The 12,601-nt window shown below is 42.2% G+C and overlaps 1 protein-coding gene across 6 annotated transcripts in view; it reads right to left on the bottom strand.

Annotated features, from left to right (window-relative positions):
- Nucleotides 1-12,601, bottom strand: part of SULF1 (sulfatase 1) — a 173,456-nt gene that overhangs the window by 58,087 nt on the left and 102,768 nt on the right. For all 6 annotated transcript variants that reach the window (XM_076005237.1, XM_076005238.1, XM_076005236.1 and 3 more), the window contains 2 exons: nucleotides 8,171-8,322; nucleotides 5,529-5,698 (listed from right to left, as the gene is read on the bottom strand). In XM_076005237.1, coding sequence (XP_075861352.1) covers nucleotides 5,529-5,698; nucleotides 8,171-8,322 — 322 coding nt within the window. The remainder of the gene's footprint in view (nucleotides 1-5,528; nucleotides 5,699-8,170; nucleotides 8,323-12,601) is intronic.

Consider the following 12,601-nt stretch of genomic DNA (forward strand, 5'->3'; position numbering starts at 1 on the left):
CAAACAATAAAAAAAACCCTAATGATCTAACTCTTAAAGGGTACTGGTAGTAGAACCATCATTCTCTGAGAAACGCAACAGGCCTCAATTCCCAGAATAAGCCAGTTACACAGATTTAAAGTACACACTCAAACCATTAAATTGGAAATTCTATACTTAATCTTCTAAGCCACACTGTCTCAGTTTTCACTAACATTGAACTTACTTAATTGACTTTGTGGAGATAGATATTCCCCACCTGAGTTCAAATGTCTTTAGAAAGGTAACATTTGAACACATGCAGGATAATACCAAATGCTCTTGATTATAGGTATATAATAAAAATAATTTAGAGGGTCTTTTAATGATGCTATAAACACCAATTAGAATTGTGCAAATACATAAGAACCACATCTAACATTAATTGTGACTATGACGTGAATTGAGCAAGCCCAGTGCAGTGAAAAGATTATCTGGGTCCAAGAGAATTAAATTTTGGCTTCCATTTTGCCCCTAACTACTCATGTGACCTGGGCAAAGCCATTTGAGCTTTTGTTTTTTTAAAAAAAATAGACTTTGGGCCTTCCTTTTTTTAATCTAAAAAATTGTGGAGTTAGAGTATCTCTAGGTGTCCTTTTCATTCATAAAACCTATTGTTTAAATATTTTGATACCATTTAAAATATGTTTTAATGTAAGCTAGTTGGTGAGGTTAACATGTTTATTCATTTGGTAAACAAAAATGGAATGTGCTCGAAGGTGTCAGGAGCTATGTTCAGCAGGCACCAGGAGGTTAAGAAATGAAACACCTTTGTCCCTGCCTTGGGGACAAAGCTGCCTTGTATACCTGCAGAGCAGCGTTTGCATGATATTTTATTTGAATGCTGCCCCCTGGAGTTGTGCAATTGGACTTCAGGGATCTGGCTAAACAACCAAGGCTGATCAATGGTATAGGTAGCAAACGACCCATACAGAGAAGAATGAAGTAGGAATATAGAACAGGGAGCAATTAGTTCTGCCTGAATCAGAAATTTTTACTGAGAATTTAAACTTTTCTCAGCTTCAAAAGCATGTCCTTTCATGTATTTGTGGAAGAAAAGAAATACGAATGTGCAAATTCTTTTTAAGGCAAGACATTTTTTTCCAGCTCTAGACAACAAAGGTGTTTCAAACACTTTGTCCTGTGGCTTACAGAGGTAGTTCTTCTTTGAACACACTACGTTTATACAAAAGCTCTGCTTTTACAACAATTCTTGCAAATTAGTGGACATAGATTGTTCTACTGGGATTTTATATTTCACTTGGACCTGTGTGTGAGTGTACATGAGCATGAACACAGCTGCGCACATTTCCAGGTATGGGAAGAAAGAACTGATGAACTAGAACAACAACAACAACAACATTTTTTTATGGTGACAGGGGCATAGTTCAAAGGCAGGTGATACGGGAGTGTCTTAGCTTCCCGTAGAATCACATGGAATCTTCTCCTGGCATGGCTTTGTCCATAGGTGCATACTATCACCTTGCTCGGCCAGGAGAGACAGGTATGTTAAAGTGAGATGAGGATACATCAGCCAGACGGGGCAGTGGGGAGATAATTTACTGCAAACTATAGTAGGGTCTTAGCCAGAGCGAAGGGCTTTATAAGGATTATTATTTGCATTATTATGACAGAGGCTTCCTCAGATTTCTCAGAGGCCATGAGTGGCTGAGCTACAGCCTGATTAAACAGTCCTCCCTGTCAACAAGTGCTCGATAATCCGCTCTCATTCTTCTACCCTCATTTTGTAAAGCCAGCATGCCCGTATTGAACCGGCTTCCTCTCTTCGCTGGGAATAACAAACCCGGGGAAAGACGATACATTCGCCCCAGTCCGAGAGGGTCAGATAGCTATAACCCCAGGCCAGATGAAAGGGATCCCTCCGGGTGATGCCTGACCACCAAGGAAGGAGATCCAAAGGCAAGTGTTCACATTACTCATGGCACTGCAACCGCAGAGTCTGTGGCTTCCTGCTCTGTTTTCATAGGGCCTGCCAAATATTCCTGCAAAGCACTTAACTTCTTGCATCCCTTTGCTTGAATGTGTCGCTAATGTTTTTGCCAAGGAGGCTGGCCAGTTAGTAACTCCATGCACCACAATCAGCAGCTTGTCTTCAATTTGTCTCACTGTTTTTGTGTAAGGACTGAACTCTGAACCTGTGCACTCACTCGCTGCGACAAGGGGTGCACACGCACCCCTTCCAGAGCCTTCCTCCAGCAGCAGCCCGGGAGACTTTTACAACAAAGATGCCAGGAATCCAAGGCTCCTAAGGCCTGCAGGGGACACAGCGAATCTCCACATCCTAGCTACACAAAGCCCAATGCTTAGCAGCAAAGGGAAACTGAATCCTTCAACCAACCACATACATTTTCACTTTCTGTGGCTAAGGGTGTTCTCCAAACTGGCACTAGCCCATAGCACACATTTGCACCTGGAAAAGATAATGAGGCCCAGATTGGTGCTTATCCTGTCTGTTCTTTTAGAGTGGCCAGGTGTGAGAGGCTCATCACAGAAGTGAGTTTTAGCTTGTCGAGAGATCTGTTATGTCACCACGGACAAGCATCAGCTTGTCATTTCTCTAGCTGCTTTGCCTGAACCTTAAGTCGAAGAATGTGAAACTGCACTTTTTATAAGTCAAGGGAGATCGAATGTTGGTAGTTTCATACGGTTCCTCTTAAAAGAAAGAATCAATAAGAATTAACACTTATGAAGTAGTTTCTATGTCCCAGGCCCTATAAGGGGGATAATTGTGCTGCCTTTCTTAATTTCATTCATGACATCACATAAAGGTGCTAGTATTATCCTCATTTTACTGATAAGACAATGGAGGTTCCCAGAGGTTGAAGAAAGTGCTCATATTTAGTGAAGATCTTGGAGACAGGAAACCAGGCTTGTTTAACTCTAAGGCCTGAATACTTTCCATTCTGCCAGGTGTAGATATTGCTCCATACCTGGGCATAGATGGTTCATTTGAATTAAAAAGGAATAACTGAATCTGTTTGCTTGTGGAAATGACTTAGCCATCTCATACTTTGTTACCACCCTATTTAATGATCTCCAGTGATTCTCTGCTTCCAGTGGCATACAAACCCACTGATGTCCTCAATATTCTACAACATTTTCTCCTTTATTTAGGTTTTGTCCCTTCTTGCCTTATTGTGGCCCATTCTCCAGTTTCCAGGTTCCATCTGAGATTGCCTTCCTATGCAGCGACCACTTGTCCCCGCCACATTCTCTTCCTGAAATCATCTACCCAATCTCTACACAATCATTTGCAGAAACTCTTGGTCTATAAATTCTCCTGATTCCCCCAAAACCTGGGATTGTTTCTCCCTCCCAACACCCAGAGCCCTGTGGATTTCTGCTCTGTACTGCTACTCTGGTAGTACTGGTGACATGGCTATTTGGACACCCCCTGTCTCTCCCTGGAGCAGGGCTAGAAGTATTCTGAAAAGGATGATAGTAAATATTTTATGCTTTGCAGGCCATACAGTATCTGCCACAACTACTCATCTTGGCTGTTCTATCATGAAAGCAGCCAGAGGCAATACATAAATGAATGAGCAGAGCTGTGTTTCAAAAAAATTTGATCAATGAAAACTGGTGGCAAACTGAATTTGGATTGCGGGCTCCAGTGTATCAACCCCTGTCCTAGCTTCTTGGTCCCTAACTGTTAGCAATTGTGCCTTCCTCATGCTCGTATCCCTGCTGTGCTGTAGCGTGCTACAGGGACACTAAATCCTTATATATTTGTGGAGCTCAATGGCATTTTCAATTGCTGGAATCAGAGATCCTCTTTTAAAAGCTGTTGTTGAGAACTCTGCAGACTCCTCTCCTCATGCGATTATTGTCTATACATGCAACAGAAATGTCAGAAGCTCTTGACCTATGGCTAATTTTCCCCCTAAGCTGAGGACCTTGCCTGGAAGCTTCAAAGGCAGGCTGATTTTCAAGGAGCCATAAAACACCCTATTCTGTCAACCCCTCCTCAACCTCAGGGAAACACTTGTAAGGTTTACAGTTGTAAAAAGTCACCTTAGGCTGGGATTCTGCTAATGCAACAAAGGAAGCTACACAAAGTGATTTCTTATTCAACAGAAATGAGAAAAGGCGGGTTTCAGGGTATTCAAGAAACTCGTAAGACTTTTTGCTTTCATTGAATCAGTTGCCTACTAAATTTGTAAGTGAGCTCTAATGGATAGCCACTTGCCACGTGTGGGCTTCATTCGTGAATTTAGTTGCGGAATCTTCAGAAGCTTAAACGATCTGCCAGGGGGTTGACTCCAGAACACAATGGCTCATCCAGGCCATATTCTTCAGGTGCTAGGACAACCTTTTTTTATGTGCTGGCAATATTTTAGCATTAAAACACTTCCATCCTTTAAGTTTCTGGGCATGCTCCATAAGTTATCCACCTTGGCTTCAAATGTATTCTTGGTTCCCGGCCTAAGTCAGCTCTGACCTACTTCTCTCTAGTCTAAATCACTTGATACGATAGAGATGAGCTATATGCCACTAACCAGGAGTCATCAGTTAGTTACGATAAGGTACCAAAATAAGAATATTAAAAAAAAAGTTGCCCAGGGATATCTATTTTGGTAAGGTTTTCCTGACAACCAGTGTGGATGAAAAGAGATGGTATTTAAGTAAAAATAGATTAAGACCCAATTTTGGAGGTTTAGTGATAAAGGCAACAGATATCAATTTTCTGTTCCCTGCCTCTCTGATGGCCAAGCTTTCGGGAGACACAGAGCCAACGCAGCTGCTCCGTGTGGCAGACAAGACTGCACGCTGACTGCAATGGCTGGGAAGAAACCGTGTTGACAGAGGAAACAACAAAATTGTGTTCTTAGCTGCCAAAGCATCCAGACTTGTCCGCCCTTGGCTAGCCGGCACGCTACAGCTCTCTGCTGTGTGTCTCGTCCCCGCCATGCCATCAGCCCTCTCCCGGGGGCCTCCCCACCCTCTCCTCTGGAAGACTCCTGCCTCTCAAAAGGAAACACGAGGTTATTTTAAAGCTGTGACCTGAAAAGGCCTCTTGGGCAAGCCACTCAAGCTGCTTTCTGCAGCAAGCCTGAGTGCACATCTGCGGCGAAGCTGCCACAGGGGTTGCCTGGAAAACAATCCCAGGTTTCTGTAACCAGATCGGGGGTCTCCACTCTGCTGCTATGAAAAGCATACCACTAGATCATTAGTATTATGAGATCGGGCCGAAGGGAACTCTTGGTAAAAACTGCCCCCATTTGCCCTAAGCACATCTCTTTCTTCCCATGTTGCTTCTTGTAAGTGCTGCAAACATGAGTCTGAATAGAATCACCTAGACAAGGCCCTTTAGTCCAGGCGCAGTGGCTCTGCCTGCCCCGTGGTCTGTACTTTAGTTAACCTCCCACGTGGAAGCCGGTGTTCCTGGCCACGAAGCGTGGAAGGACACAGGGTAGAGGGGACGAGAAGGGTGAGGGGAGGCAGAGAGGCCGTGCTGGGCAGGTGGCACGGCTGAGGTTACTACTCACATGTGTTGGGACGCGTTGGGGTACAGTTTTGAAAACTGTGGGGCTGAGTCCTCGGGGCCGTGGGGCGCCGCGTGGCTGATCACCATCATAACGGGCCTATGGGGATACATTCTCTTAGACATTTTGAAGTAATTAATGCTCTCGTTAGTGATTAAGTCTGTGAAGTAGTCCTGAAACATACATTTGACACAAAACAAAAATTACAAAAAGTGACATTCATCAGATCACATTTGAATAACTGCTTTCTTTGCTCAGAAGCAACTCATTGAATGACTGAGGTAAGGTCTAAAGCAGGGAGGAAGACTGTTCCTCCCAAGGCAGCAAAACAGCTCCAGTAAGAGAGAAAATCAGCTGCCACTTACTGTCTGGGGTTGCTAGATGGGGAACATGCAAAAAATGTATTTTAAGTAATGCACAACGTAGCAATTAGGAAAGAAAAAAGTCGTGTTTGCCCAAGACAATGATTAATCTGGCCATACCAGTGCTAGAGCACATGAAACACCGGATACATATTTCATTCTCAGGTTGCGTTGGCGTAATTCATTGGCAAAAAATTTAATTACTTCGAGGGCAGGAAACACCCACACCCACTTCAAATTTACAGTTGCAGAACATACACACACACACACACACATACAGGCACACAGACATGTACAAATGCAAGAAAAGATCTTTTCTTCAAATTAAAAAGTCACCTGTGGGAATTACACAATAATCACTAATCAAAGCCATGGCCCCAGTCTGGGAGCCCAGGGAAAAGCTGTAACATGTGATCAAAAATCTACTTGAAACACTTGAATATGGGGAGCGGTTGATTTCCTGCAGATTAGACTGTGTTAATTGCACAACTAAAGCAGTACAGCTGCTGGGATTAGAGCCCGGCGCTAATAAAATGACTTAACCCACAGTCGGGGTTGGGGGCTGGGTAATGCAAGACCGTAAGGGGGAAGGGAGGAAACGGAATGAAAAAGAAAGAAAAGATGAAAACTTAAATTAAACCACCTGCTTCCTCTAAGTGTGTATCACTGGCCTGGAAGTTCCAGTACGAACTTTATTCAGAAAGTGCCAGGCAATGTTCACGATGTTGAAGGCTTCCAGGCATGGCTAATCACATGTTGTGGATTTAAGGACAAGAACAGCTGCAAAAGCAGTGTCAGAGGGACGACATCTGTGTCACATGTCATTGTTAGGACAATGGCTATCCCGTTCTCCTTCCAAGGAAGTGTCTGTTTCATCCCTTTCCTCACTGAAAAAAAAGATATATATTCTTTTCGGACACAGTTGTCCTTGACACTTAATCAGCTGTGATAATGAGCAAGTTACGCTGATTTAGTATTTGGAGGGACTCTTGATTACTTTGCTCTCCTTAGGACAACAGGGGAGGAAAGGTTAATAGCTTGAAAAGGAGCATGAAAAGCATCCCCGCAGACAGAAAAGGATGGCAGTGGCGATCAGTGCATGTGGTCTGCATCATTTGCATGCAAGCATTGTATCCACCAGTGGGAATGAGACCTGGGGTGAAGGGCTGAGCCACTGCACGACAATTTTCCCTCATCTTTGAAAATGAGGATGTTGCTCAAATTTGCCTCCAAGGTCCCTGGCAACTCTCAACTTTCATAAGTCTGGAAGCCTATTAGCGATGTTTATGAATTCATTTGCATTCATTGTTTTCTGAAGGGTTTGAAAGAGCAGGACTTACACCTTATCTCCCACGAAGTCCCGTGGGCTCAAATCAAGCCAAGCATAAAGCCAGCAATGCGCCAAAAATTAAATCAAGTTCCCTTTTTCCAGTTTCTATCAAGTGTTCCAGCCTGTTAGGAGAGGTTGCTAGATAGAGCAGATTCTCTGCTTTGCTTAGACTTTAGACAAATGAGAAAGAGATGAGTATGGCCGGAAGGGAAGGGGATATTTTAGGCAAATTAGCAGGCTACATTCAAAGATATTTTCCCCTTTGCTTATGATCTGAAAAAATTTTAAATTTAAAAATAGCCATCAAAAAACCTTTGTGAATTTTGAAGTCAAATCTAGGATCCTTTTGTCAGAGAGCCTTGTGACATGTCCATTTTGGTGTCTGTGAATTGGTTTGGAAATCCTAGGATTGATAGCCTTGGAGACTTTTGTGGACTTTCGATACTATGGGGCAGGTGTCCTTGTCACATATACTAAGCTTGGTCAGACAAGGGTAAAACCACGGAATGTGGTTTTCCAACCTTTAATTATTGTACTCATTTGCTCTTATTCTTGCCTAAATCTGAAGCCACAGACGAAATATACTTTCACCCAGAAGAAATGTAAAACAGTACAAGATGAACATTTGATTACATGGACAAGTCCGGGAGGTGGTGGGGGGGGAATGACAAACATTATCACAGGACAGAGCAGAGGATCCATTATTTTCTTGATGATACTTTCATTGAAGGCTGATTGCCTTTCATCCTAATGAGGGGGGAAATCACTATACAAAGGCAGTTTCCTTGAGAGTCTTTTTCTTGGCTAGAGTTTAAAATTACCTTAAAATTTCTCATGCTAACATTGTGAGAACATAGAAAGCCAATCTTGTGGATAGTTTAACTCATTGAAAATGGCTTTTCCCCATTATGCACAAAGTAAATTGATGCAGTGTAAAAGTGCCTGAAAATTACCTTTGCATAATCAAATCCATGCTTTTCTTTGATGCCATTGCGACAAACAGTGTAATTATAGAAACGAGAATTCTTGATTAATCCAAGCCATTCTCGCCACCCAGGAGGGATGTAGCTGCCATTATATTCATTGAGGTATTTTCCAAAAAAGGCTGCAATGGGAAAAAAAAGGATTATTTTTTCATGAGAAATAATTAGTCATAAATAAATGCAAAAATATGAAATTACAACTTGCAAGAGAGATGATAAAACAAAAGTTAACCTAGGTAACAGTAAATGCCAAAATAACATTAGTGGAAGATTCTGATCCTTTGGCAGAATGGAATACACACATTTTTCTTTTGAACAAATATAAGTAGCATCTAAATACGTGGATTATGTTTCAATAATATCACCATGATGATCATGGCACTCTGGGTGCATTTATTTCTTATGGTCCTACTGGAATAAAACCAGAATATGCCCTTTTGTTAAGGTGATGTTATAATCAGAGAGGTTAGCCGGTGTAAGATTTGGAATGCTACCACCGGGCAAGCATTGGAGAACTGAAAGTTCAGTCTTGTGATAAAAAAGTTTTCTAACTTACTAATGGAGAGTTGTGAATTATAAAAACACCATTGAAAAGCTTGTCTTTGTTGTCACATATCCGGAGAGCACAAATTTTTCCAAACCAGGGAACTGTGGTCGGCATTTTTATATCACATGTATTTTATGTCATGCGTGTTTATGTTATGTGTATTTTATGAACATGTATGTCTATTATTGATAATAATTCTGTCAACATAGACTTATTCCATAGATGACTAATTTTTAGACAATTATAGTAGACTAAAAGTATGTGTCACGAAAATGCCACTGTTCATTAAAAAGGCACCCTGGAAGGGCTTCATATTTGTGACTTTGGCATGTCACATCCAAGAGAGGTCCCGGTGCAATAGGGCTGACTGGTTCTGTCTGAGCAGGTGACTACAGATTTGGTCCTCTGCTGAAGATGACAACAGCAGAGGAATAAGGAGAGACAAAGGGAGGCTGGCATTCTAGGAACAAAAGGGGCTAGATCTTGACGTCAAATACCTTACAAATATCAGAAGAGTAGCCATAAATGTATTGCTGGGACCCTTCGAGAGAGAAACAGGGTGCTATTTGTAATTATTATAATTACACTAGGAAAGCAGGTATAAACAAGCACTATTCTGGGTAAACCTAAATGTGTGATAATCCCTCCAGTATGAATGGCTAGAGAAAACTTTATTTTATATATGTATGTACAGGTATATGTGTGTGTATGTCTGTGTATGTGAGTATGCACACACACACAGCTATACATACATACACATGTCTGCAGGTTTTAGTCTTTCTGATATTATAAAGCTGGAACCTTTTGTTTTGGGGAGAGACCATGCTCTGTGGGCAGCCAGAAGCCTTCCACGTCAAAGCCACGTCAAAGCCACTTTCCAGCTTCATCAAGCACATTTTATGGTTGTCCCCAATTCTATCTACAGCAATAAGTAGGTCCTGGAAGAGTGGCTTGGGATAACAAAAACAGATTCTAGTATTGAGACACTTTACTGGCATTGGTCTTAGAGCAAACAATTTTGAATCTTAAATTTAGCCAATGTACATCATTTTGGTGTCCGTATGCCATTCAGCTTGCTTTCATCTTTGATATATAACTACAGACGACCCCGACTTTTGATGGTTCAACTTCCAGTTTGATGGCGCAAACGCAATATGCATTCGATACAGTGTTCAATAAATCCTGTGAAATATTCATCACATTATTATCAACTACTTTGTGTTAGGTGATTTTGACTACCTGTGAGCTAATGTAAGTGTCTGGAGGATGTTGAAGGTAGGCTAGGCTAAGTTAACGATGTTTGGGAGTTTGGGTGTATTAAATGCATTTTTGACTTAATGACATTTTTGACTTACGATGAGTTTATCGGGACAGGACCCCATCGTGAGTTGAGGAGCATCTGTACCTGTAGAGTATCCCCAGGTGAATGTTTTATTTGCTCCTTAACACAATTGTCCAAAATGGAATTAACCGTTTTCCTTTCAAATTTACTTCACCCCTTGGCTGTGTCCTCTGAGTGGCCTCATCCCCTTCCCTGGCAACCAGGCTTGGCAACCCCAGGTGTCCTCTGACTCCACCCGCGTAGACCAGGAGCTTTGTGACTGCAAGCGTTGCCTCCTCCTCACCTCTGCAGCCCTCTCTCCGTCCTCCCACATGGTACCGGACTCCACAATTTTTGTTTCTTGAACTGGGGCCCATGGACCCAATGTATGCTGGCGATTCTACAAGTTTTAAACTTTTAAAGGTTGGCGTTTTTACTTGAATTATCATTTTTAAAAGCTAATTTGATCTTCCAAATATTTTCATAGCATAGAGCTGTAGAGTTTCTGAAGCTGAAAGTTCTTCCTAGATTTTTCTTTGAAAAGAGGCCAGACTCAAGTCTGAGAAACGTGGCAACGTATGTGTGTCGGATAAATGTTTATTTGTTGATGAATCGATCAAGGGCTCGGTCAGCCCACGGCTTGAGGATTCTGCCTCTGGGCAGGTTGATCGGGGTAGGGCGAAGCATCAGAGGGTCTCATAGCAAATGACTCAGGGTTTCCCTCCAGGCTGACCACATGCGGTAGGAATTCTTCTACAAGGGCTCCTCGTCTTTAGAGACCAACTGACCTTTCCACATAGAATCACAAGATGATTTTCCTTTTCCGACAAAATGCAACATGACTTCAAGCCATGGGCAGCAGACCAAGGCCACACCCCGCCAATGTTTTCTCGGAAGGGGACTGTTTCCAGGAGGCTTGCACTTAACAACCTTGAGCCTAGCACTATCTGGCTTCCTCTTCATTTCTGGGGGTTTATCCCACTTTCTCTCCTTTCGTTTAAAAACAGAGCATAGCAGTTTAGAATATAAACCCTAGAGCCAGCCTGCCTGGGTTCAAATCCTGGCTCGGTTACTTGCTAGCGGTCTGTTCACAGGCAAGCTATTTACCCTCTCTCTCCTCCAATTCTCTCTGTAAAGCCCTGAGGGTGACGATGACAATGGCTATAGGACTGTTGCGAGGATTAAATGAGTTAATACACATTAAAGTGCTTAATACAGTGCCTGGCCCACAACAAGGGCTTCTTTAGTGCTGCTGCTACTAGTATCATTATTAGCACCACCATTTTCATCATCCTTTTGACTCCGTCTTTGGATTTTAAATAATTTACCATTCTGCAGTGTAAGGAAATCTTACTCTATAGAGTTCCACACTTGTGCATTTGAACACATCTCTTGAGAGGTTGCATACTTTCTTCCCCAGTGACTTATTTTGTAGCAACAAATTCTCCATTTGGCTCACATTTTCCTGCTTAATTAGTTTTAAAGTTTTTTCTGCTACTTTTAGTTTTTTTTTTTTTATTCTTCTCCATGTCAAGTCATTTCTGTCCTTCCCTAATTGTTTTACTTGTTAGGTTATTTCGCACTGTTTTCTACCCATTGCCGTGGCTATTACCCTTTGCCTTAATCCTCCCCTTGTAAACTATTCCTTCAAGTCTCTTAATAGTCCTTGTTTTTTTTGCCTCAGAACTCCCTCCAGGTTTTCAGTGTCTTTGTGTTAATGGCGTGTAAAGAATGTACTCAGTATTCCAGATGTGTCCTCACCCATCACGCTTGTTCCAAGACAGGCCGGGACCCCGTGCGTCATAATGCAGCACCCAGCGTTGTCAGCTCAAGTTACTCTGGCCTTTTCTGTTGCCTGGTGACATTGAGACTCATTTGTAATCACCCCTGGCCTCTTTCAACATGATGCTTTTTGGCAGCGCTCTGCAATTGATTATCTGGGCTTCTAATTATTTCCCTCCAGATGTATTAAATCTCTCTCCCCCTCCCTACGGTGAATTCCATTTTCTTGCCCCTACTGCCATTATGTCTGTGTATAGGCTAGGTATAGTTTCAAGCTTTTCTTTCCTTTGGCATTGGCGATTCAACTCAACCACTCCTCTCTGAGTACATCACCCACACGCCCCTTACACAGTCTTCTTTCTGTCATTTGCTTCTTTCGGGTAGCATGAAACACTCCCCTCCGCAGCTGTTTAAGAAGGTGGTGGGGGTTGGGTGACAGAAAGATCAGAAAGTCCTGATTGTAATTATTGTTGGCTGGAGGCCATGCTACTACTTCTGTCCTGGACCACCTGTTACATAATCTTTAGAAAAATTTCCTGGAACTATCCTGAAGCAAAGGCATTGATTTTTAATCAGCGATAATGACCATACAAAAGATCTGTTGCTGAGATGAAATCAAATTTTATTTACTATTATCTGATGATATATTAATTGAGATTTTACTCCATGTACTTGATAGACTTGGGGTGGCAGATTTACATGGTAGTAACTAAAAATACACATAATTTTGAACCAAGTTAAAAATGATAAT

This window comes from Microcebus murinus, chromosome 7 (assembly GCF_040939455.1).
Source record: "Microcebus murinus isolate Inina chromosome 7, M.murinus_Inina_mat1.0, whole genome shotgun sequence".
In the NCBI taxonomy this organism is placed as follows: Eukaryota; Metazoa; Chordata; class Mammalia; order Primates; family Cheirogaleidae; genus Microcebus; species Microcebus murinus.